A 27,351-nucleotide genomic window follows, 5' to 3' on the forward strand; every position below is an offset into this window, starting at 1 on the left:
TGTGTTTGTGATAGACTGCCTTCATTCTGACCGATAACGAACATAAGCATACACACACAAACACACACAGTCATATTAAAGAAGCACAAAAGCACTCACAATCAAACCTTCAACTGAAAGTACATAAAACTACGAATGTTCATTTTTTTGTAAAGCAGCTTCAAGGACACAAGTACTATTTGTGCACGTATTTATATTTCTACCTTTTTTTAATTTATTAATATTATCATGCTTGATCAATCACAGACTGAGAGGCACTTTTGTATGTTTCGTCTCATTACATCACCATTGTCTGTGAGGTAGATCTTGATCAAATAATGAAGACCCAATAATGATGTAGATAAAGAAATCCTGAAAAGCACTGAGACAGAAATGCATGATTCAAAGAACATTCTTAGAAAACGTTATTGTTGAAGTATGTCACTTCACTTGAGAATCTTTTTAATAAACTTTAAATATGATTTTGTTTTGTTGTTTACATTAGGCTGGTGTGGATGCTTTGTGTGTTGATGGGGACTTGTGTGTGTTTGGGAATGTAGATGTTTTGGGGAAATAATCATCTACACAGGCAAAATGAAGCACTGTGAAAAGTCTCACAATTAACACCTTCACTTTTTCATTTAAGAAGATTTCAATGTATTAATAACATTAAAAATAATGATATTAATAATGACTTCTTCTTGGCCTAAACAGCTCATCACTCTTTCTGATTCATAACAACATCACGTGTACTTGTCTCACCGTCTGCCTGCATTCAGATACATGTTTACGTCTATTCCTACATTGAGTCCCAGTGGAGTTCTATGTGTATCTATGCAGCGTAATGAAGGGGTGAAAAAACAATTACTGTTGAATTCAGTCTGTGTTTTTATTAACGCTTAAAAACGATTGATTTTATTGAACCGACTTGTTAATTTCCTGCCTATTAAAATATTGATTTCCCTTCAAATTGGCTGTTTCTTTGGCTTTGTATGCAATGTGTTGAGTTAAAACTGGCATAATGGAATAACACAAGTAGCAAAACTTGGAAAGAATTGTTATACTGTATATATTTTATAAAAATAGTTTAACTTCAATACAATACAGAGGTTTATATTTACCAAACATTTTCAGAACCTAGTTGCTGAACAAACACTGCCACTTTGTGGACAAAATGTGAAGTTACTATGATGAATGGCAATGTTTTCTAAGAACATATATACTGTATAAATATATATATTTGTAACATTTATAATAAAAATGCATATATTTGGTCCAACCCGTCCAAAAGTACATCCATCGTGTACTAAGTACTGATACAATACGTTACACATCAGTGCTCTCCCCTTCTGCGGTTTTCCCAGCTTTCCATTGTTTGCGGGAGCGCAAGTTGTATTCAGGGGACATCACCTGACCCATGGGGATGCGGTACGTTGATAAACTGCCGGTGAGCAGCAACATCAGTGTGGCTATCATAGTAGCTGCCCAACTGCAGGCTGGGAGACCAACCTAGGGGATGAGAGAGGGAAAGTATTTGTAGTTTATACTAGAGTCAGACGTCCACTTCGACCTTCTTAAATAATTTTGTCTTTTAATATCAGGCAAATGCATAACAAATACATTCAGATACATGGTTTTAAAATTACAATATTACAATGATATCAATTATTTGGTGTACTTCAATTACAATTATTTTATATAAAACTGCTGTTTAATTTATTCATCTTAATGAATCATTTGTTGAAGCACTGGTTAGAAACTCAAATGTTCTTGAAGTAATGTAGCAATACATTATATTACAAATTGCCTTTTAGCCAAGAAAGAAAGAGCACTTGTAGTTTAATGCTGTTTTCATCCTCCTTTTGTATATGTAGTTCCCACCAATTGACATTGTTCTGCAACCATGCTATAGCTCAATGTGAGGCTACAAATAAGTTCTCCTAGGCTTTTTAAAAAAAAGAATGAAATATCGAAGGCCTCTCAGTGTCAGTGCTTTATGCACACGTGGCTGTAACTGAGTGTACTCACCGTTCCCAAAAGATTACTCAGAGCGATGTCAGCATATGCAGAGAGGAAAGCTGCGTGCAGAGGAGAAGAAATTAGGCTAAATATATCTGCAGTCTCACTCTCTGACGTCTGCTGCAGCAGGTACAGAGGTTGGCCCTGTCGATTCAGACTGAAAGCTCCAATTAAGAGCAAATGACCTAATGTGAGCAGATCACCTCCCTGCCAAACCATCAGCACTAATGTCCACGGTGCTCCAGCTGCAATTTCAGATGAGCTGTAAATGTGTTTGTCTGTATTCATCAATTCAGAGGGGCACAGGAAAGCCCGGTCTAAATAGCCCAATTAAATCAGGCTTTCTGGTGACACAATGATTAACCAGTTCCAACCATTTGAGACAGACACAATCACCCAAGGACTTTAAGAAATAGCATGACAGTGAAGAGGAAATATGTATGGGAACAAAGTCCCTTTATGGTACAATGGGCAGGCTGGAAATCATGTGATCATTTTTATTTTAAGAACATGTTTTGACTTTCTGTAGTTATTAATGGCTAGAACCCTTTACTTTCTTTAGAAGGCATGACTCGGCATCTTATTGATAAGCAGCAGAGCATTGAGGTCATGATTTACTGAGAGGAGTCGCAATGCCATAAGTGAGGACTCAGTCTAATTACATCAACTTGCAAAAACATACCATTCACACATGCGTCACATGTAAACTGTATGTATTCTGCAATTAGGAACTCAGGTACATTTGTCTTGTTTGACTGGATGAACAATGTTGAGATTTAAAATAAGAAAAGGATGAAGGTGAATGTTTTAGTATGCAATTCTCTAGTTTCACAGACAGTGCCATCGCAATGTGGCTGCATTAAGTACCATTATTAATTCTCGAAAGATGTGAAATATACATACAGCTCTGGAAAAAATCAAGAGACCCCTCTTTGGTAGCTCTTTCATTTCAGTGTTTGTTGAATTCCCACACCGAAAAATGTTGTCATTACTTTATAGAACAACATTTTATTTTTATTTTACTCAAACTCGTACCTATAAATAGTAAAAACCAGAAGAACTGATAATGCTCTTGATTTATAAATTCGTCAAAATGACTTATTGAAAACATTTAAATTAATTAAAAATAGTGTTAATTTGAGGAATCCTGTCCTATTGTTGTGTATTTAATATGCAGTGTATTGCACTTGTGTTTTCTCAGCACCATGGACAGAGACTAATCAGATTAAATCATCGTGTTAGTGTCTGTCGGTCGCCCTCCTGTGGCAGAATACTGTTAAGACAATTAAAGCAAAAGATAAAGTCATACATATTGTTTAAATATTCCTGAAACCACAAGAAAGATTTGACGCATCTGAAGTAGCTATGATTAGAAAATATATCTAGTGTATATATGTATATCTACTAGCTTTCCTGTAAAAAACAGTTTTACTAAAAAAAGCTGTTGCCTATATGCTACACATTGAAACGTTGGACAAAAGATAGCAACAGTGTGTGTGTGTGTGTGTGTGTGTGTGTGTGTGTGTGTGTGTGTGTGTGTGTGAGTGTGTGCTTGTGTGTCACCGCTGGCGATGGCGTAGAGATGCGTCCTCCAGTTGAAGGTGAAGAAGAGTCCTCCAACAGCCATGCAGCCCAGAGCTCCATTAAAGCCCGACAGACCCGAGTAGAGAGACTCATGACGCACGGCCATGGATAACCCTGTCAAACACACACACGCACACACACACACACACACACACACACACACACACACACACACACACACACACACACACACACACACACACACACACACACACACACACACACACACACACACACACACACACACACACACACACACACACACACACACACACACACACACACACACACACACACACACACACACACACACACACACACACACACACACACACACACACACACACACACACACACAGTGAGAATTAAACCTCCACATATATAATCAGAGAAACAGTGAGTCACTTATCTGTTGAATCTGCTGGCCTAGAATCATCCACTTGGTGGCGCTCGACACATACAGTTGTATGGTTGCCCTTCCATTACCTCATAACTACAAATAAGGAATATTAATATCTGGTCCTACACGTAAAAATCTCTGCTTACGTATTTTGATTAAAAGCCTGCTAATAGATATTAGTTTGAAGTCTTAGTGTAATCGTGTTTCCAGGATATGATGCACCACTAGGGAGGAGCTGAAATATGATTCGTCTGGTTCGTCTCTTGTATTTCTATTTTTATTCCATTTTGGAAAAGGCTGTGTTAAGCCAGAAGTAATGTGATGGTGGTGAGTCAGCTGGGCAGGGGAAGTCCTAACGAGCCCTTCTGTCTCCTCTGTAGGGATCCTGAGTTGACCTACAGGAAACAATCTAAGTCTGGAACTGTAAACGACATGAGAGAAAGACAAAGCTTTGGTGGAGATCACACAGAATAACAAAACATATATGGAGACCTTTAAGTTGCATATTTATTTTCACATTTCCTTAATTTTAGTAAACAACTTATATTTATTTGTATTGCTCATGTATTTTTCATTTATTCTACATAGTACAAACCTTCAAAAGTGGAGTGCATTTAACTTGCCAGACAAGACACATAAACAAACTACAAACCCATCCTTACTTATACTAACTCCTATTTAACTCCTACAACTACATTGCTATCTTCGGCGTGAGAGGACGCTGGCGCTGACTGTTCGCCGCTTCTCTGTCCGAAAATCTCGTCTTTCTTTGTGTTAATCTAAGAGTTTCTGACCACTTTCTACTGCAATAGATTTCTAACTATTCTGTGGCTTTTGTGTTCTGATCTGGACATATGTGTTACACCCGATTGCCATTTTTGACGGACACTTTGGTTTTCTACCCTGCTACACCCTGCCACCTGCTAACGCTGCTCCATCCATCAAATAACCAGCCCCATTCTTCGTCCTGCCCCTCCCCGTGGGCCCTGACTCTGGTTCTTTAAACCTCCCGCTCCTGCCGGTCCCCCCATCTGCTGTAAAGGACAGCCTGCAACTGACCTCTCATCCTGTCTGACGGCTGCCAACAGCTCCACTTTCAGCGCCGCTGGTCTACAACCATAGCCAGCGCTGTGCTAACGCTAGCATCCTACCGCGGCACTACGATGTTAAGATACTCTGTCTCCCAACTTTTTAATCTCAATAACTTTTCTGCGCTTCCTTCCTCTAAGCTTGTCTGTCATCAATTGCCTCGGGCTTCTACGCAGACCGAGGTATGTCCATAGAGGTTCCAAACACAGATTTGTTTACTCCCAGTCCGGAAAATCATCCATAACATCTATCTGGTCGACTAACCGCCATGTCCCACAACTGTCATGTCAACTGAGCGCACTTATTGCTCCATATTATACACCCACCACTGGTCCGTTACAATCCCAGCTGTACCGAAAACCTGGAGTGGATTCCACTCCCCTCTTCTCAGAGCTGGTCCAAATTCCTGGAGTGGATCCGGTTTTCGCTATGAGTGGTCGCATTTTCGAGAGCTCCCGCTTTGGAGGTTATTCCTCACGATTTTTTACATATTTCATCCTCATGACAATATGGATTATGGACTCCTACCTCAACTCATCAATGAGGCAACATCACTTAGAGAAGGAGAGTAATAAAAGCGGGGATAAAATGATCCACAATGACTTTTACCTTCTCAACGGCTGGGAAAGGAAACACCTCGCTTTTGGAAGTGCAAGCATTCATGCATTATTAACTGCAAACCCGACGCAAAAGTACTTACCCCCGTCAGGCAAACTAGACCGAAGAAGTATGATCGTCTTGGTCTTATTGTTAGCGGGAGACATCCATCTGAATCCGGGCCCGGTGCACGGATATGCAACGTAAAGACACGTCCGTCTTCAAGTGCTTCAGTAGGATTTGTGATATGCACGGCTTCAGCCAGCTAATCACCCAACCCACCCGGGTATGTGAAACAACACAGACTACCATTGATCTCATTCTGACCTCTGACAAGTCCAGGATCTCCAGTAAAGGGGTTATAGCATGTGGTTTAAGTGATCATTATATGATATTCTGTACCCGCAAAAGGCTAAAACAAAAGGCCGGCTGTCACAAAACAGTCATATCTAGAGACCTCAAAAACTACTCTAGCGAGGCCTTTAACCTAGAACTGGAGAGCCTGGACTGGTCAGATGAGCTCGGTGGTACGCAAGTTGAAGAAACATGGCTTGGTTTCAAAAATAAATTCTCTGCAATACTCAATGATTTGGCCCCCCTAAGAACAACCAGGGTAAAAAATCGCGCAGAGCCGTGGATGCACTCCGGCATACTGACCGACCGCCATGAAAACCGAGGACAAAAAATGCTCTGAGTTTCATAAAAGTCAGTCAATGATTTCCAAAAGCACGAACAGTGAACTCCTGGCCCACGTGACTGAACTAAAAATTGAAAGAAACAGACTAAGAAATGACGTAAGCTCCATGATCAAAACTGCCAAAAAGAATTTCATCAATGTCAAAACTGAGGAAAACAAAAATAAACCCCGTGAACTTTGGAAATTACTCAATAACCAGCTTGGCTGCAGTAAAAAACTCAAAACGAGATTTTTGAACTTAAACATAAAGACAGATAACAGGCTCATCACAGACAAACTGGACGTGGCCAAGTACTTGAACATTTTTTTCACAAACATAGCCACAACTCTTGTAAATAAATTACCCTCCCACTCAGGGCTTTTTGGAGTAGATCACATCATGACCTACTACAAAAACCTAGGGGTACACAAAGATGTTTTCAGTCTAGCAAGGGTAACACCAGCAGAGGTACTCATTAAACTGAGCGCCCTCCAACCTAACAAGGCCACTGGCCACGACAATATCCCCTCCAAATTCCTCAGAGACACAGCAACCGCCATCTCACCAGTCATAGCTCACATAATTAACCTCTCCATAAAACAGGGAAAAGTACCCAAAGACTTCAAAATTGCAAGAGTAACCCCCCTGCACAAAAAGGGCAGCAAATTGGACCCAGGCAACTACCGCCCTGTTTCTATACTTACCTCCATCTCGAAAGTCATGGAAAAAATTGTATATGAACAGGTCGAAAAGTACCTCGCGGACAAGACACTAATCTATGAATTTCAATCTGGCTTTAGAACATCCCACTCCACTGACACATGCCTTCTTTATTTAAACGACCACATCAAACAAGAGGTGGACGAGGGCAAATACTGCGGCATGGTGATGCTGGACCTGCAAAAGGCTTTCGACACTGTCAATCACCCCATTCTTATTGACAAGCTAAAAGCAATTGGTTTTGATAAACTATCGGTGAGCTGGATGCAATCCTACCTGGAGGGGAGTGAACAGATGGTGGAGGTAAACGGTACTCTGTCCCCCCCCCCCCCTCCCAGTGAGCTGTGGTGTTCCACAAGGAAGCATATTAGGTCCGTTACTGTTCCTAATTTATGCAAATGACATGTCATCAGCATGTGACTGCAACTTGTTCCTGTTCGCGGACGACTCATCCCTGCTGGTCTCTGACAGGAGCAGATTGCAGGTTGAAAAAACCCTCAGCTCCGAGCTCGGCAGAATCTGCACCTGGCTCGCCGATAATAAATTATCATTACACCTGGGTAAAACAGAATCCATTCTCTTCGGTTCGAAACATAATCTCAGCAAATCCGACGACTTCTCAGTTGCAGTGGGTGACATTATTGTCACAAGTAAGAAGGAAATTACATACCTAGGATCTATTCTTGAGGCAAACCTCTCCTGTGACAAAATGGCATCCAATGTAATAAAAAAAGTCAATCAAATAACTAGATTCCTATACCGGATCTCCTCTCTGGTAAACAAAAACACCCTGAAAACTCTGGCAGGAGCACTCATTCAAGGGTACTATGACTATGCTTGCACGTTATGGTACCATAGCACCTCCAAGGCGCTAAAACTAAAACTTCAAACATCACAAAATAAACTGGTCAGACTACTGCTTGACCTTTCATCTAGAACCCACCTCACCTCTGCCCACTTTGACAACCTAGGATGGCTTAGAGTAGACGACAGAGTACAGCTACTTGCAATGGGCCTGGTCTACAAGATCCACTACACCTCTATGGTACCCATGTACATGTCAAAATTCTTCCCAAAGGTCAAGGAATACCATGATCATAACACCAGAGGGAGCTCCACAAATCATGTAAAACCCAGATTTGGCACAAAAAAAGGGGAATACACGTTTCGCAATTATGCCACATCAAGGTGGAACGCTCTTCCCACTACTGTAAAGGAAAGTAAAACTATACTTACCTTCAAAACCTCTCTTAAAGAGCACCTTCGGGGGAGAGCATTGCAAAACTGGCTCCGGTAATGGTACAAATATCAACCTGTCGTACAATGGACAGCTTCCCCCCCCATCTATGTATATACTCGCATTTTAGACTCTGTTACTAACTGTATATCTGTAGACTTGGTATGTCTTAAATGTCCGGTTAGGATGTATTAGAACGAAATCTAACATGAAAATTGTAAATAAGCCATCTGTATGTAAAAAACCACCTGTATGTAAATTGTAAATAAGCCATCTGTATGTCAAATATGTCTTATATGTCTTAAATGATATGATGAATTGGAAATGGGGGACCCTGATGTAAACAAGACGGGAGTCTTTCTCTGGTCTGCATCCCCTTAACAATTGTATGTTTTGAGCTGTACTGTACTGTACCCAATATACAAGCTGTTAATAAACTTTTCAATCAATCAATCAATCAATCAATCCCACTGCCCTCTGCTCAGAGCTGGCCCAAATACTTGGAGTGGATTCCACCGCCCTCTGCTCACAGCTGGCCCAAATACCTGGAGTGGATTCCACTGCCCTCTGCTCAGAGCTGGCTCAAATGCATGGAGTGGATTCCACTGCCCTCTGCTCAGAGCTGGCCCAAATACCTGGAGTGGATTACACTGCCCTCTGCTCAGAGCTGGCCCAAATACCTGGAGTGGATTCCACCGCCCTCAACCACCAAAAACTGATAATAACACACTTCCTTCCACCTCCTCTCCGCTCCTCCCCCCATCTCACATTCCTCCCCGCACTGTCAACCTGGACAACCTCTCACCTCTTCAGCCTGTGACCATACCACGCCCCTCCCACTCAACTAATATTGCCCTCCTTAACATCCGATCACTCAACAAGAAAGCCCTCATCCTCCATGAACTAATCTTGGAAAAATCCCTTGATTTCCTTCTGCTCACCGAAACCTGGCAACAGCCCGATGACTTCTTCTCCCTCAACCAAACATCCCCCCCTGGCTTTAAATACATCACTAAACACCGCCCCTCCCGCCGTGGTGGCGGCCTTGCTGTAATCCACAATCAGAACATCCAGATCATAGAACTAACCCTCCCCTCAGTATCATCCTTTGAATTCATTGCCTTCAAAGCCCTTCCCTCACTGACAGTCATCCTCATCTATCGGCCTCCTAAACCTCATCCCTCCTTCCTCTCCGATTTCACTGAGTTCCTCACACTTGCCTCATCCCTGTCTCAACGTCTGTTACTACTTGGTGACCTCAACATTCACATTTACTCACCCACCTGCAAGTTGGCATCCGAATTCACAACCCTACTGGAAAATTTCTCTATCACCCAACATGTCACCTTCCCCACCCATGACAAAGGACACATTCTTGATCTCGTCTGCTCTACCAACCTCCCAGTGATTGACCTCCACCCTTGCCCATTTCCCCTCTCCGACCACAAACTCATACAATTCACCATTGCATCCTCCACCAGAAACCCCTGCCAACCCAGAAACATCACCTTCCGTAATCTACACTCCATTGACCATAACCATCTCTCCGAACTGCTATCGTCTAATCTCCCCCTGGACGCAACCCTCAGCTCACCTGATGATCTGCTCAACCACCTCAACTCCACCCTACTCACCTCCCTCAACACTTTAGCCCCCCTCAAAAATAAAACTGTTACTTTCAAGACCTCCTCACCCTGGTTCACACCCGCACTGCGTAAAATGAAGCAGCGAGGTCGCCAACTTGAACGTCTTTCAAAGAAATCATCCCTCACAGTTCATTACATAAGCTACAAACTCCATCTCAATGCATACAGAGATGCTCTTATTGCCGCTAAATCTGCCTACCTCTCCAACATCTTCACTGACCCCTCCCGTAACCCCAGGACCCTCTTCTCCACAGTTAACAAGCTCTTCAAACCCCGTGCTGATAACCTCAGTACTTCTACTTCCGCTACTTGCAGCTCATTCCTCCAGTTTTTCGCAGACAAAATTAACGCCATTAACCACTCCTTCTCAGCTCCATCTGATATACAAGCATCTCCCCCAACCTCCACCGCTACCATTTCTCCCCCCATCTCCCTTGACCTCCTGACTCCTCCTCCCCAGCGCCGCCTTTCCCAGTTCAACCTCGTTACCCCACTTGAAATACTCCATCTGATCGGTTCCTCAAATCCCATAACCTGCTCCCTTGACCCTCTACCCACTCCTCTCCTGAAGTCCTGCCTCCCCGTCCTCTGCCTCTATCTTGCTAACCTTTTCAACTCCTCGCTGTCCCATGGAACCGTCCCCTTCAAAACTGCTGCCGTTACTCCAATCCTCAAAAAACCTGGTCTCGATCCCTCCTCCCTCACTAATTACCGCCCCATCTCCAACCTACCATTCCTCTCAAAAACTCTTGAACGCATTGTAGCCAAACAAATTCACTGCCATCTCCAAACCAACCAGCTTTATGAACCCCTTCAGTCTGGATTTCGTCCTCACCACAGTACAGAAACTGTGCTCGTCAAAGTCCTCAATGACCTCCTCACCTCTGCTGACACTGGTTCCCTCAATATTCTCATCCTCCTCGACCTGAGTGCAGCCTTCGATACCGTGAGCCACAACATCCTGCTCACCCGACTCAGGGATATTGGTATTGAAGGTATTGCACTCAGATGGCTCCAGTCCTACCTCACTGAACGATCCCACTTCATCTCCTTCCCCAACCACTCCTCTGCCACAGCTTCAGTAACCCAAGGCGTTCCTCAAGGATCAGTACTTGGACCCCTCCTCTTCATCATTTACATCCTGCCCCTCGGTCAGACACTCCGCCACTTCAACCTGGACTTCCACTGCTATGCTGATGACACTCAGATCTACCTCAGCACCAAATCCCTCCATAACCCACCCCTTACCCACATCGATTCCTGTCTGACAGCTATTAAAACTTGGATGCAACATAACCTCCTCAAACTGAACAGCAACAAAACAGAACTCCTCCTAATTGGCTCCAAATCCACCCTCAGCAAGGTCACTAACATAACTCTCACCATCGATGGCACCATTGTTTCCCCCTCCAATCAGGCACGCAACCTTGGCGTAATCTTTGACCCCACCCTCTCCCTCGAACCTCACATCCGCCAAACAGTCAAAACCTCATTTTTCCACCTCCGCAATATTGCAAAAATCCTACCGTCTCTCACCCGCCCCGCAGCCGAACCACTAATCCATGCCTTCATTTCCTCCCGCCTTGACTACTGCAACTCACTTCTTTACGGCATCAGCACTACATTCCTCAACAGACTCCAACGGGTTCAAAATGCAGCTGCACGTCTCCTCACACATACCAAATCATGGCATCACATCAGCCCAGTCCTCAAAGAGCTCCACTGGCTTCCTGTCTCCCATCGCATCAACTACAAAATTATGGTCCTCACCTACAAAGCACTCCACCATTTGGCCCCCCCTTATCTCACAAACCTTCTCACTCCTTATCAACCCCCACGGTCCCTCAGATCCACCGCAGGCGGACTCCTATCCATTCCCACTTCCACACTCTGCAGCTTTGGGGAAAGAGCCTTCTCAGTGGCAGCTCCTAGGCTCTGGAATTCCCTCCCCCAAGATCTCCGTGACTCTGAGTCCCTCACAGTCTTTCAGTCCCGCCTCAAAACACATCTTTTCAACTCTGTCCACTAGGCTTGGGCGGTATGACGGTATTACGGTATACCAGGGTATTTCGAAATACCGTCGGTATGATTTTCAATACCGTGACGTCACAGACTGTGCGCCAAATCACAGATGCGTTTCATTCTATTACACTGACACGGAGTTTTGACAGGGACGATATTGGTTGTAATGCACAGCACGCGCCAGCAGAGGGCAGGGGAGGGCAGTCCGTCTTTCCCGCTCTTAGAGCTCAGCACAGAGCTGAGCTGAGCAAGATGGCGGCAGCATTTGCCGGCCCCGAACTCGGACAACTAGTAAAAAAGAAAAATGCCTATGCGCCTGTTTGGGACTATTTTGGGTTTACTCGTCGCCAGTGACTTCATCCAGCACAACGAGAGACAGAGGCACTTCTTTGGGAATGTTTAAGACGGGGTGAGTGAGTGTTGACATTTTTTAATCCTATGCAACTGGTTGATGGTTTTGTAGTCGAGGTCGGACGGTTTTAAAAACGAAAGCATTTACGTGCTAAACATTCACGCGAGTAATCCAATGAATCAAATGGAAATAAGGTTTTTAACACATGCACGGAATAATATTGCCAAAGTAGTTAGTGAATATAGCAAACTTTATTCAATAAGTCAAGTATTTACTCCCGGAAAATGTTTATGTATGATGATATATTGTTAACTTAGCTCACTATGGAAACAACGTCGGACATTTACAAACGCATCCTGTATCCGATCTCAAAATGTGCCATTTGCACAATGTGTCATGTATGCAGCCCTTGTTTTGCACTTGCGCGCACGTCGCGGCACTTTGCGAGCGTCTACCGGCTCGGGCTGCATTTTACACCGAAAATATAATATACCGTTCGAAACATCTATTTGCCGCCGAACGCCACCTCACTCAAGTCGACCCAAGTCATACCGTCAGTGGCGGCTGGTGGAAAATATTTTTGGTGGGGCTGTTGATATAGTGAGTAAAACATTTTTTTTGGGGAGAAATTACCCCTTAAATTGGGACTGATACCGTCATATACCGTATACCACGGTATGATGTCAGCAAGGTATGACGGTATGAAAAAAATGATACCGCCCATGCCTACTGTCCACCCATAAGCCCCCCTCCTCTCAATCAACTTCCTCTTGACTGCCTTTTTATTTATTTTTCTTATTTTACTATACTTACTTGTTTGCCTGTCCTTGTTTGTCTACCCTCCCTCATATTGTAAAGTGTCTTTGAGTTGTGAAAAGCGCTATATAAATAAAATGCATTATTATTATTATTATTATTATTATTTCAGAGTAGACTAGGTCAGAATAAGGTCCCCCATGTCTTCACCAAAGTCCTGCTCCCAACTCAATTTCAGATGGGCTGTTGGGTTAGGGTTGAGGGAATCAATAAAGCCAGAAATATGAGGCGGAAGACCAGCAGGTGACCAAGAGGAGGAACATTTGTAGCAACAGGGTCCTTACATGAAGTGGTAGTAAGCACCCTGAAGTATCTGACACCTTCAAAGACAACACTGATATCACGTTTGTGTAAATTGAACTTGAACCTGGAGAAATTGCTAAATAAAATAAAATAGTCTTGTGACGAGTGGGAGGGAATGAACCAGAAGAACATTTAAAAAAGCCTTTAAAATGACAAATAAAGTATTGATGCTCGTTTTATATATTACATGTTTCAGTCCTGATTCATTCATCCAGTCTGGCGAGTACTGCTGCAGAATATTGATGTGTTTGGTGGGTGAGAAGCAGGTCAATTTCTCATGTTCGTACAAAACAAACAGTGCGCTGTGAAGCTGAAGATATATGCAAGGGGACAGGGAGACGTACTGGACCAAATGCATCTCAGTTAGCCCCAAAGCATTGACCTTTTCTCTGCTGGCCTTCAGCAGCAGCAGCAGCAGCAGCCAGCAGCAGCAGCAGCAGCAGCAGCAGCAGCAGCAGCACTGTCTCTAAACCCACACGAGGGGCCATAGCGATGTCATCAAAACGAGTGAGGCCACTGAGATCAGCTGCAAAGGCCAGGAAGCAGCATAATGCAACAATAGATAGATTCGCCCCTCTCTGGTTAATGTTTGGAAGATTGTTTCACCTGGCAACACCCAGCGTCGCAGAGGCCATATGTCCTGAACCCCGCCCAGAAAGAAATCAACTGCCTACCAACTGTTTAACAATACGAACAGTACTCACGTTGGTGGGGTATGAACCCTACAGCAGGAATGTTGTTGTTTTTTTACAAAGATGAGTAATAAAAACATGTTTGCTAAGCTGAATGTGCTCCTCGGAAATAGGAAATAATGATCCGTGCTCAGTAGCCTGGTACTTACAAAACATACATTTCTCATTAGCGCTTATGCTAATTCTAACATTGTGGTTGAGTAAGCCCTGCCAAACTCATTTCAAACGCTTGAATGCATAGCAGTTAAACTATAATGCGTTACCATTGGTGCCTAACATACGATACAATGACTTAAATGAAAAAATGTAAGTTATCATAAATGTAGTTAGCCATTGCTGCTGTATTAATACTGCGGGGCTTGCCAGAGATTTCTTCTGCAGAAGCAGGCCATTTTGCAGATAAACGGCCCTGTGGCTGTGCTCTGATTGGTTTCCTTATTACACCAGGCACTGTGTGCGGCAGATTAGCATTCTGGTCCTGAAGCAGACTGACCACGCCCGTCCTGCCTCCTCACTCTGGGTTAATGTGCCATCCTCTTCCTCTTCCCCCTCTCAGCTATCCTCTTTGCCTTTAAATGTTCCCTCTGCACTCATCCCGTCTTTTCCTCATTCCGCACTTCATTATCTTCCTGTCTATCTTCCTGTTCATTATAACCATCCCCTCTTTATTTATCATTCCCTCTCTTCCTTCCTTGCTTCCTTCATCCCACCGTCTCACTCTGCTCCTCACATAAAGGGTGTCGTCAAAGACTAATGGCTATGTGGGAGGGAGGGCTCAGAGGATAATACATTTTGTTACAGTTGTTTTAATATGTGCGTATGTTAATGTATGTGTGTGTGGGTGAGTCCCACTGTGAAATTGTCTATGGTAATAGAATGAGCCAGAGAGCTCTTATCATATCAAACCCAATATCACTCTCCTCTTTTCCAGATGCTTCCTGCATCCAACAACAGAGACTAGCTGCAGACTGGAGGACGGGGCTAAAGGTTGGGATGAACAACTGAAATGAAATGCATATGAGGCCGTGTGGTTCTCCAGTGTTCATGTTTAATGGCTAAATTTGCATCTTAGACTTCAGTCTTTCTTCAGCTGGTGAATCAATCACTCTGTCCTTTGAGGCCTTGGAGGGGGGGAAACGGTTTGTGGAGGCAGCTGAATGGATTGCTCTGGATGTGGGCTCATTTTTCAGCACTGGCCAGATCTCAGATGTTGTTATTGGCCTTTTTCTACATGGCAGTTTCTTTGTCTCCTTTATGTTTGTCCTTCTTTATATATTTCTTTCTCTCAGATATTAAATCCTACTCTATAAAATGTCTATTTAACTGTACAGGGTTGAGTTGATGTTGAGATGACTAACAGTCTACAGCCATGCTAGAGGATTTATGAGGCTGTATTAAAGCAAGGTGGTGCCTAAGCTAAATGCTAATATCAGCATGCTTACATGGTCACAATGACAACATCTTGATTAATTGGTTAAGGTTTGTAGATCTGAGGCAGTCCGTCTACATCTAGAAATACAAAATGTGATATATAGACCCGATGATGGCAATAGATAGATCATTTGGGGGATTTGCAAGTTATTTAACCAAAAGTACAGCTTAATTCACAAACTTTGCAGATATTTAAACATAAATCGCAATCAATCTTTGAATTTTCAAGTTTTCCAAGGATTGGATATTATGACCTACTTGTTGTGCCTTTAAGGCCTGTTATGTATACCGTAATTTTCGGACTATAAGCCGCGCCTTTTCCCCTATTTTTCGACGCTGCGGCTTATATAACGGTGCGGCTAATCTATGGATTTTTACAGCTAACGGCCACCACCTTTAACTCTATGGGCTCTATGGCCGGTCCGCGGACCCCCACCTTTAAGCGGCGGGTTCCAGCAGGAAAAGCTGGAGGCCGGAAAAGAGTGAGACAGGTAGCGCGCAAAAGTAAAAGTGGAACCGAGAGTGGTATGCCGCTGCTGCGGCTTATATTCAGGTGCGGTTTATAGTCCGAAAATTACGGTAATTAAGATGATATGGTTTGTTGTATTACAACTTTGCCATGTAATACAGGTCATAAATAAACACCAATGTGCACATAGAATCCTTTTTGCATAAACAAAATCATCATCACAAGAATAAATCAAACCCGAGTGGCAGATGTGAGCATCTCACTGGAAAAGTTCCCTTTATGTCACACATCGGACTCTACAGCCTCACTCTCTCTTCTCTCCTGTATTTGATCTCACTATAAAGCATTTCTAGAATTATTCTCCAATAAATGGAGAGGTGGAGGCTGTGGCCTACATACAGCCCCTGTTCTCCTCCTCTGGAAACCCCTTGTGGTTATAGTTTACACCACACTGCTGTGAATGACAGCTCTAAACATGGCCTATCTATAATAATGTGTCCCTCTGTTATTCTCACAGTTGAAAGAAATTATGAATCTGACGAGAACAGGACCAAAGGTGGAGATGAATGAGACGTTGACGAAAGCAATGATACTTGGAATGCTATTCTAAAAGCGCAGAGCATCAATAAAGACACTAATGTAAAAATAATCAATAATACAAATAATTGTTAGTCGCAGACCTGGTATAGAATATTGTAAGCCTTATTCTTCAGACATATAAAGAGCTAAATCAACCCAGGCAACCAGAACAATGGAGCCAGACTTAATTTCATATGCCCTGTGTTCTTCGGTATTCGAGGAAAAGCAAACAGCAGCATGAATTACCCCGAATTACAAGTGTCCAAATGAAAAACATTAAACTATGGTGGAGCTTTTCAAGATCAATAAAGGCTCTAAAAGACTTAATTTGGGCTAAAATGGCTCACTGGAGAAAAAATGGAAAAACATGATGAAAATAAAGAGAAGTGTAGAGAATATGCAAATGGCAGCAGTAAACACCATGTTTGCTACGTTGCTTGTTTCCCGTTCACGTTGTTGACACATTCTCATTACAGTCCCATCTCTCTGATCACATCTCCACTGTTGTTGTTATTGCAGCAGTGTGCATGTGCAAGCTCACCCCCACTCCGCCTTTTACAGTATGACTCATAGCTACAATCACACACATAGACACACACACAACAAAGTGTTTTAGGACACTGTGTTGTACTCTAAGCAGCAGACGGAAGCAGGGGGCTGAAGTCTTCAAAGTCTTTCTCTCTGCATAGAGTCACAGTGATGTACATGTAAGGAGCACACAGCCACAGACTGGTGTGTTTGCCTATCAGTGCCCGGCTACTTGCTTTGTCTCTTTTTTCAATGTGCCCACAGGCTGCTGTCTGTCCTAAAGCCTTAGTGCCAGAGGGTTCTAATAAATCCGTACCTGAATTTAAGCTTGTTGAAACACACAGTAATTCAACATTTGCCATGCAGGCACCTGAGCCTGCAATCTACTTGAGGTCCTGACTGATTGTTTAATAAATGCTAAGTACACACTGCTACCAAAGACACGAGTTAATGATATTGCTTTGTGCTTTGGGCGAAGGTATGGCTTATTAAGCAACCTCACTAGCAGAATGAGGTGTCAGCAACCAAGTACAGGTAGTCTGTATATATATATATATATAGTTATATTACTTATGTTTTGTTATATTATTTAAATATACCATAGTGGTGAGGGTGCAATGAAAAATCATGAAGTAAGTTTAACTTTCAAACTAAGTTTGGATTTGAATTGTTGGGTTGTTCAGCATTATGATATGATGTTGCCCTAATGTTTTGAGCCTTCATGTTCCACAGCCTGGTGCTCTAGTTTTCTTTGTGTGAAATAAAACTGGCTCTGTTAAAGATGTACTCTTCTCAGCCAAAGTCAGCTGTGGGATTTTTTGAAGTTGGGGAACTCACAAGGGACAGATTAAAGGACACAATGAGGGCGCCCCTGCGGTTTAGGGGTTGAGGTGCCGACAAACCGAAACGTCAACACTGTGTGAGTCCGTTTGCAACTCTCTCCATTAGGGATGCTCTGATCGTTATCGGCCGATATTCACTCTTGATAGTGTGATCGCTGCTCTCTAGAAAGGGTGATCAGGAGAGCCGATCAGATGACGCAAAATACACAAGACTTTTCTCTGTCAAAGCTCGCCGAATGGCTTCACCAGTCTGGAAGTTTTTTAAGGTGTCCGAAAAAGACAATAAAATTGCGGTATGCAACGTGTGTGAAGCAGAAAGAGAGAGAGATCAGGATCACCTGCAGCTCTACCGGATCACGGAACAAAACACACACTAAGAGTTAGACCTAACACACTTAGCTAGTTTATCTACCCCTGGAACTAGCTCAACTAGTTATAAATGTGTTTATTCTTCACTGTCCGGTCACTAATCACTGGATCAGTGAGCCGCATGAGATACTGACAGGCTGTCAGGGGAGGGAGAGAGAGAGAGAGAGAGAGAGAGAGAGAGAGAGAGAGAGAGAGAGAGAGGGAGAGAGGGAGAGAGGGAGAGAGGGAGAGAGAGTGGGAGAGAGGGAGAGAGGAAAAGAGGGAGAGAGAGAGAGAGAGAGAGAGGGAGAGAGGAAAAGAGGGAGAGAGGGAGAGTGCTTCCGCTCATTTCTCCAGTGTTATTATCCAAAATTAATGTAAACTTGAATAATGTACTTCATTTGAATGTAATAATTATGTTGTTTGTTGGTTGCTGTTTGTGGAAGCGCGTTATTTATTGAAAAAAAATCTGAACTTTCAATCTGTTACGATTATAAACTGAAGCAATATAAAAATGAGGCCCATTAACTGAGCTTTAAACATCACTTTAAGTGGAAGATCCCCTTAGCCCCCACCCACCCTGTGATCGGATCGGTATTGGCCGATACTGATTCCGGCGATCGGCCCCAAAAACCCTGATCGGAGCATCCCTACTCTCCATGTTGTGTTCTGTCTGCACTCTGCAGTCTAAGGCCCTTCTATTCCCAAAACGTTGTAATAGCAATATTACATGATCAAAAACCAAGGTGATCATCAGTACGGCGACACCCCTACTTATACAGAGCAGGCGCTAGTAACACTCGTTCCTACCTTTATATGACATAACACAATATTTTGTGACGTCCTTCCTGCGTGCATACACAAACAACTTAAGGCTTTTTGTGATAAATGTTGTCTTTGTGCCCAAGCTGACATAACTGATTATATCATCAGTGGTTATTTTCTCAAAATAATCTCCTCCAGAGCCACAAAGGACATTATTACACAACTGTTTTCACAGAGTAACTCCCTATGACTAGTACAATGACATTGATGTGTGAAATGTTGGAGCTTTCCCTGTTAGCAAAGAACCAAGAAGGATGAGTGTGATACAAGAGATAATGGCACTGAAAAGGCCAAGACCTTGACAAGTAAAAACGATATAAGATAAAAGTACCAACTATTGTAGGAATTCAGGATTAAACCAGTAATGTCAAAGGAGTTGGCTGGTACACATTATCATGCACAGTATGACCTATAAAACAATAATATACTGTTCCCATGTTGCTAATGCTCCCACTACTCCCACACACACACATGCAAACACACAGATGGAGACTCACCAGCCAACGTTCCTACTGCTGATCCCAGCAGAGCGTGGGCGGCCAGCAGGGGGGAGTAGAGCAGGACGGCCCCCAGGATGAGGAGCGAGGGCCCCAGAGCCCCACAGGCAAAGATCTGACCCACACCCAGAGGGATGCCACGCAGTACCTGCACCAGGGACACAAGTCAAAAGGAGATTTTGAGATGAGTTGAAGCATATTGAAAATCATTATTAAACACTTTTTATATTAAGTATTAAATCCCAAGAGCACACTTATGAAAACATAATTATAAAATATGAGCAGCTCTTTTCCAGTTAAAACCAGCCTCTCTTCTCTACACACAGTAAACACACACACGCTGCATTCCCAACAACCAGTAAAGTGTAAAGAGTTTCCATGGCGACAGGATGGGTGCACCTGCCAGTCGCTGATATTTACAAGTCATAAATGCAGTTTAATTATATCTCTTCGACACAACTCTTTGTGCATACCCTCCGTGTGTACACCCGTGTGTGTAGGTTGGTGTGTTTGTGCGGGGAAGGATTAAATACGCTGTTGTGGTAGTGCACCCAGAGCCTCAGCAGAGAGAGCTGGAGACATTAAATATAAATAGGATCCACGTCATCCACATCCCCAGAGAGACAGAGGAAGAAGGAGAGGAGCAAAGAAGGAAGGAGGAAACAGAGACGGGTGGAAGTAAAGGAGGGAGAGCAATAGAAAAGAAAACAGGAAATAAAAGACGATTATTTCACGTCTAGGACTGTAACAAAAAAAATGACTTTATGTGCTGTCCTTGAAAATGTGGTTACACAAATTGAGGATCAAAGAAGGATTCCAAAAAACAAAGGCTATTGAAAGTGATGATGAAAGATGTAGCAAGTTAGAGAGGAATGAGATTTGAAATTTAGAGCAGGGACATGGATAGAGACTGGGGAGATGGGGAGGAGAGGGGCGGAGAGATAAAAATAAGATTTTGAGATTTCAGATCTCCCAAGAAGCAAACCAAAGGGAATTTCTGAAATGAAAATGGAGCATTTAAAAAAGGGGAGGGACAGACGAATGAGTGAAGAAGAAGAAACGAGGGAGAGACTCTGTTATATAGGAGGAAACAGAGAGAGAAAACATCTCTCCTGGCCTGAAAAACTGTGAAAAGTAATCATCTAGTGTCAGGGACATACTGTGCCACGGGGCGTGATGCTTGTTAATAGAACTTGGTGTAAATCTTGTCTCCAGGAACCGTAACAGCACCGAGGGGATTTTGTCAGCATATCTAATCTAGTTTAGACAACTTCACAGGCAGTTCGCTGATCCTTGTGTGCAAAGATACACATCCCACCCTTCAGCTCTCCTGGCAATTACCGTGCCTCGATTCAGAAACACACAAACAACCACCAAACCTCCTTACATGTCTAGTTAGGTATTCCACCCATTATTTCCATCTACAATATTGTGTAGGGGATCTATTATATATTTAGTATTTTCTGAACGATTGATTAATTCCTCCATCTGATTTTTTAAAGATTGGTGTTGCGTCCAATGGATACTTATCCTACATCTAAGTTAAGGTTGTGTCAAGCACTATTGTGTCATTTGGAGACAAATCACACAAAATACCAGTATTAGATATAACTGTTACTCGTCATTCTATAAGTCACTGAGAAGAATTCAAAGATGTTAAAAGTCAAATGTCTCTTGTTGTGCTAGTTTAGCATTAACAAATGATACATTTTCTCCTTAGTTTGCCTTTGTGTGATTACAGTATTGCAATTAGTTCACTTATACAAACACTTTACGCTTTCATGCTATCATTTTCCACACCAAGCACAGGGAACTGACTCGAAAATCGAGTTTGAATCATATTGTGGCCCCGATCACTATTGATCGGGCCTGTATGAGATACAGAAGGAATCACACCCATAACCTTATCCTTTACACATTTCTATATATGTTTGAGAAAGTATCAAATGTGTTGCACCTGCATTTGGTTTTGTTGTCCACATAAAATACTATTGAACTGTAAGTAGTGATACACAATATATACACAAATGCAATCCTTATGCACACTCGATACATTTGTAAGAAGATGGAGCTTTTCCAATTCGTATCACATAATCAGGTGTGCCTGTTTCCAAACCGAAGCATGAAGATTGCATTTCAGTTGCTCCTGGAGCATTGAGATGCCAGCTGGTTCACAGAGATCTAAAGCAGCAGCTGCTTGGAGTCTCGGTTTGTTGCCAAAGTCTCGTGAGAAGCAGTTCAAGGCGACTGCATTTCATTGCACTTCAGTGGTCTAAGCAAACTGTTTCTTTGCTTTACAGGGTATTTATTCAAAGTGACTTTCAGTGTCATAGGTTTAGCCAGTAGGTTTTCTTCTCCCTGCTGCACAATCTAAGTCCACAGAAACCGGAAAAAATGACTTCCTGAAACAGCCTAACCTCCACTGTGAGTTTTTAATCATCATGAAATGCTAATTAAACCAGTTTGGGCTTATTACAATTTCCAAACAGGAACTTCATCAGTAACTGTTGCTAGGTAACTGGTGAGTCATTGCTGGCTGATCCTTTGCATATTGTGCTCCTAACTTGTTCACTGCAACATAGCAGACACACCGAAAGGTAGCTTTGTGGTTTTACAATCATCCATATTTACATGTCACTGCTATCAGTTCCCTTTAAAACTTCTAATCTAAGTTTTTTATGAACTTTGTTGGTTTTTAAACACAAATTGAGAAGAATCAAAAATTGGCTGTGGTTGACTGTCACATTAGCAAAACAAAACACAACACATTACAACTACAACGACACACACCGTTGGATTGGTTGTATAACACACCACATCTAACACATAATAACCTCAGATATATTTGACTTCCTCGAGGAGCCTTTCAATGTGTAACCGATTCTTTCCAGCTGTAAATTATTGAACAATTCTTAAGACTGAGGGAAAGTGGCGATGGTGATTTCCATCTGTTTAGTATTATAAGTGTTGCCAATAATGTTACAAAGGTTATCAGATTTGCTCTGAGCCTATAGGAAAAGGCAGCTGAGGGTTGCCAGCAGTAATGGCATTAGGCTCGATACCTGTGACAGATTATTGAACACTGCAGCCCAGTAGTTGGGCAGAGATGTGCAAGCCACAAATTATAATATAAAAAAGATTTAGGAGAAATATTTATTTCACAATACAAATGGGAGAAACTTACAATTTTATACACCTGTATTTCTTGGGGGAAATTTCAAAATCAAAACATAAGAAAAAAATGATCTCATGGGTTACATAAATTATAATGTTGGTGTGCTTGACTGTGGGCCTCTGCACAGAGTGACTTCAGTATCAACAGGACCCCCACAGAGGACAGCTGGACAGCTTTGAGGCTCTGGAGGCGGGCCGTGGTGAAAATCACTGTTCAAAGCTCTGCAAACTACCACTTGTCACAGTGACAACTTGCACGCTGGTCATTTCCTTTAGTTTTTTCTCATGTATTTATCGAATGCGGTCAAGCTTTCTTGGGGGCTCCCCAGACGCTTCAGGTCTGCTGGGATGGTATACTTTTGTTGTTGTGAAGGTCAATGATCTGGCTGACTGTGAAGTTGCAAGCTTTTCAGATTTCTATAGTTGGTTACATATGTGTGTATACCGTGTTCCTACATTTCACTGAGATTACGGAACAACAGCACTGATGATTTCAAGTCAGATGTCTGGGTTCCGTTTTTCAGTGTTTTTGTTAAACCCCCTCAAAAAACGTGTGTTTTTAAGACTTGACATTGTAATACAAAACTAATCCTTCTTTTTGCCATTGATCAAGTTAACCCAGCACAAAGAAAACAAATCTAGATTGTAGACTTTGCTTTTAAACAGCAACCTCTACTACCTCTGTTAACGCAGCCTTTAAACAACCATTTAATCAAACATTGGATCGCCTCACCTCCACTGCCATGAGCTCAGTGGCGTTGATCTCCATCGGCCCTGCAGGTGTAGCCGGGTGGTGCGGGAAGTAGGGGTTGTATGGGCCGGTACAAAGGAGGTAGAGAACGATGACGATGTTGAAGGGAAACACCGCGACAGGCAAGTCCCAGCGGTCCAACAGCGGGGCGAGACCGCTGAACAGAAACACACTGGACATGGGGACGGGGGGGTTAGAGGGTGGAGGTCAGTTTTAATGAAATGACCTCGTTTGGGTGATTTTTGTCGACTTGTATGGTGTTCATATTGACAATAAATACAGAGGCCTGCCAACATAGATTCCCTGTTGGTGTCCATTTCTCCCATACTGTTCCTTACTGTGTCTCACAACTGCTCTGGCAGAACAAATCAGCAACATCTTCATAAATAAGATTAATATATAATTAAATATGAGGACTACATTTAAATAAAAACACCCTACCTACAGTACCACTAATAATTATGTAAATGTAATTTGTCTTCCCCATATTGTCTCAAAAATAATGAAAAGGAAAATATCCCTTATATTTTAGAAAATGTTATTACAAATTATTTGTCTGATCCTTCACAGCATTAGATATTTAGTTTACTGTCATATGTGAAAGAAAATAATAACAAATCATGCCACTTCTTTCTTTCACAAGAAGTGATATGTGGAGCTAAGATGTTCTGATCGCTTGTTTTTTAATCTTGGTCTGCACTCAGTGTAAAGACTTTAAAGAGGCGCTTCAGAGAGCTGCTCTAAGTGAACACTTCTGGAGATCGTTTTTTTATGCTCATTCTCTTGTGACATACTCTATACCCAGATTGCCCTCTGGTGATGGTCACTTGCTTAATACAATTTCCGTTGAGAGTGTGTCTCACCATGTAGCTGAGCCCAAGCAGGCGGGCAGCAGCAGCCACCAGTACCAGTCTCCAGCCGAGCTGAACACCCCCATCAGCATCGACACCAGCATGCCGTTAAACCCATGGAGACCTCCTGACACCTCAGCACTACACACACACACACACACACACACACACCCACACCCACACACACACACACACACACACACACACACACACACACACACACACACACACACACACACACACACACACACACACACACACACAAACACACACACACACACAAACACACACACACACACACACACAGACACACACACACACACACACACACACACACACACACACACACACACACACAGGAATCACCTATCACAATTATTGTATTTCCTATTTTGTGTAACACAGTGACAGTAAGTTAGTTACTTTATAAAAACTGATTGTTTAAAAATGCTCAACTGTAAATTAATGTCACATTAGGTAATACATATGTAACTGTTACTTAAATACAATTAATAATCTTTAGTAATAATTAGTAGTGCTATAATTGGTTGGCACACATAACATTTTATATACAATATTGAAAATGTGTTAAAGATTACCAAATCCTTTGTAAATCATCTTCAACATTACATAATGATGCAGGAGATATTAGTTGTCAATGGTTCATTCGTTTTTGACCGTCCCTAAACATTATGAAGAGTTTGAGGAATGATTATCCTAGATGTTTAATTAATAATTTGAAAAACATCCCAAAAAAATATTTATATAGTAAGATTGTTAATCTTATTCGGTCCATCTAACTGTAGGCTGAAAGATGTTTTACAATTATTTTCTTATCATTATTTAAAGATATGATGGTAATGCAGAGACACCAACCGATTCTGTGTAAACATACATACACGTAAATGTAAATACACACGTCCTTCTCATACATCCTGCTAGCTGCGGGCACAGAGCACATGCTAGAACTTCCGAAATATCTATGGCACTAACTGACAACCACGATGCAGCTCGTGAGACAAAGATAAGGAGTGCACAATAGAAAAGGGACCAATCATTTAGGGAGGGCTTAGCCTTCTAGCCTTATCTAGTCATTCATTACCCGCCGCCCCTGATAGTATATAAAGCACAATATCATGTGCAAAAATGTATGGTTGAAATAATGAATTATAGCATTGCTAACAACATTTATTAATTATACTTATAATAAACGGTTATCAGATTGTTTTCATGATTAAAACCCACATTAGCGTTTTTATGGTCCCCATGAGAAAAAGAAAAAAAAGTTGTAATGAGCTGAGGCCCCTGGGGAAAACTGAATAAATTCAACATGTCAAACTTTAAAACACTAGGAGCCCCAGCTTAACTGAGATACTTTAAAAACCTTATATAATGTAGTATATTGGCATCTTATATTTTGTTCGAGGCTTATTGTACATATAAGGACATTTATTAAATAAGAACACGCAGGCAGTGGGTGCGGGGGAACAGAGAGCTCTCAGTCATGGAGCTGTTATTCTCATGAATTTAAAGCAGAACTCTCAATCAACTTTTATCGGAAGGTCGAGCAAATTATAGACTTGTGTTACAGGGTCGGCTACCAGGCAACAGACAGGTTTTTAACGAGGGCTTAGTTTTTTAAAAGGGCCATTTTTATGTTGTGTGGCTCTAAGATACACAGGTCATTACATTTGCAAACAATAATGTACACTTTTACAAGCTTCTGTGTTTTTTTCTTGTGTTTACATTTACCCGTCTTGGCCCATGATAACAGCTGTTAGCGTGGAGGTCAGTACTCCCAGAGTCCCCAGCAGGGCCTGCCAGGGGGAGGCCCAGCACAGAGCAGCCAGGATGAGAGCTCCACTCAGCGGGTTGCTGGCTAGGATCACCCTGGACACCCCTCTCAGGCCCCACACCGCCAGCTGCAGCCCAAACACTTTGTCTGTAGACACAGAAAGAAAACAGATTCACATTTGTTTCCCTCTGAGACTACATAGTACAATAACAAACAAATCCATGTTCCCCTGTTGGATTTGTTGATGGCAATACAGGGTTTAATACAAGAACCAAGATGAGAGTTTAATGATGATTATGTTTTATGTAGAGGAAGAGTGCAGCAGCGCACACCGTGGGAGTTGTTGAATGATAACATCTGCATATTTTAATGTCAACATCAGCATTTCACAGTCATGTATTTATGACAGTTAAACACATTCCTAGTGTTTGGCAACTTGCTCTTTTTACAAAGTTATACAATTAATCAGAGTCCTGTGAGAAGATTCAGACTTGATGAATTATGCAATTTTCTGAACACATTTTCTTAAAGGTCAGACAATTTTAAACCTGTGTTCAAGATGTTTCCTACCTTGCATGTACTTATTTAAGTGCTCCATATCCCCAGTAAAGAACAGTAGACCGCTCAACACACGTTGGCCAAGGCTGGCACGACTCCTGCTGGCCTCCTTCTCCTCTGCTTTGGTATCCATCCACATCCCTGCAGCTGCTGCACCACACCGCTGAAAACGTTTTTAAAAATATGTTGTTGCAATGTTGGAAGATCCCAGTTTCACTTTACTTAGTTTTGCTTGTTCTTGCTCCTCTGGTTTTTCTCCTGTTGCCGTTTCCTCCTCTTCTTTCCTAGTCATCCCCTTTACCTTCTCCTCCTCTCCCTTTCTCCTCCCCGGTGAGGCTTAAAGGGATGACTTATAAACAAGCTAGTTGGGTAACGTATTCACTCGGCTTTGCACCCATTCCACAGAAGAACAAAGTCCATCGACATCAGCACTGAAGCAAATGAAGATGAGTGAGATCCTGCTCCGTTTATCCCATTTCATAATCACCTCTCTACCAGCACCACTGTGACATCCCTTCACCCACTGTTTGTCTATTTTAGCTACTCATCCACATTTTATGGCAGCGTACG

At 42.4% G+C, this 27,351-nt stretch overlaps 1 protein-coding gene across 1 annotated transcript; it reads right to left on the reverse strand.

Annotated features, from left to right (window-relative positions):
* Positions 1 to 158: 158 nt before the first annotated feature.
* LOC307033750 (urea transporter 1) lies at positions 159 to 27,351 on the reverse strand. The gene is made up of 8 exons (XM_079672329.1): positions 26,794 to 27,351; positions 26,181 to 26,370; positions 24,441 to 24,569; positions 23,560 to 23,749; positions 19,653 to 19,800; positions 3,562 to 3,696; positions 2,008 to 2,057; positions 159 to 1,488 (listed from the first exon to the last, which is right to left on the reverse strand). The coding sequence occupies exons 1-8, from the start codon at positions 26,918 to 26,920 to the stop codon at positions 1,306 to 1,308; spliced, it is 1,152 nt and encodes a 383-aa protein (XP_079528455.1). The 5' UTR covers positions 26,921 to 27,351; the 3' UTR covers positions 159 to 1,305.

This window comes from Notothenia rossii, assembly GCF_949606895.1.
Source record: "Notothenia rossii genome assembly, chromosome: 3".
Lineage (NCBI taxonomy): Eukaryota > Metazoa > Chordata > Actinopteri > Perciformes > Nototheniidae > Notothenia > Notothenia rossii.

Coding starts and splice junctions, on each gene's coding strand:
- LOC307033750 (XM_079672329.1), bottom strand. CDS start 26,920: ATGTGGATGGATACCAAAGCAGAGGAGAAGGAGGCCAGCAGGAGTCGT. Junction 26,371..26,793: donor CTTAAATAAGTACATGCAAG/GTAGGAAACATC, acceptor CTGTGTCTACAG/ACAAAGTGTTTGGGCTGCAG. Junction 3,697..19,652: donor AGCAGTAGGAACGTTGGCTG/GTGAGTCTCCAT, acceptor TGTGTTTGACAG/GGTTATCCATGGCCGTGCGT.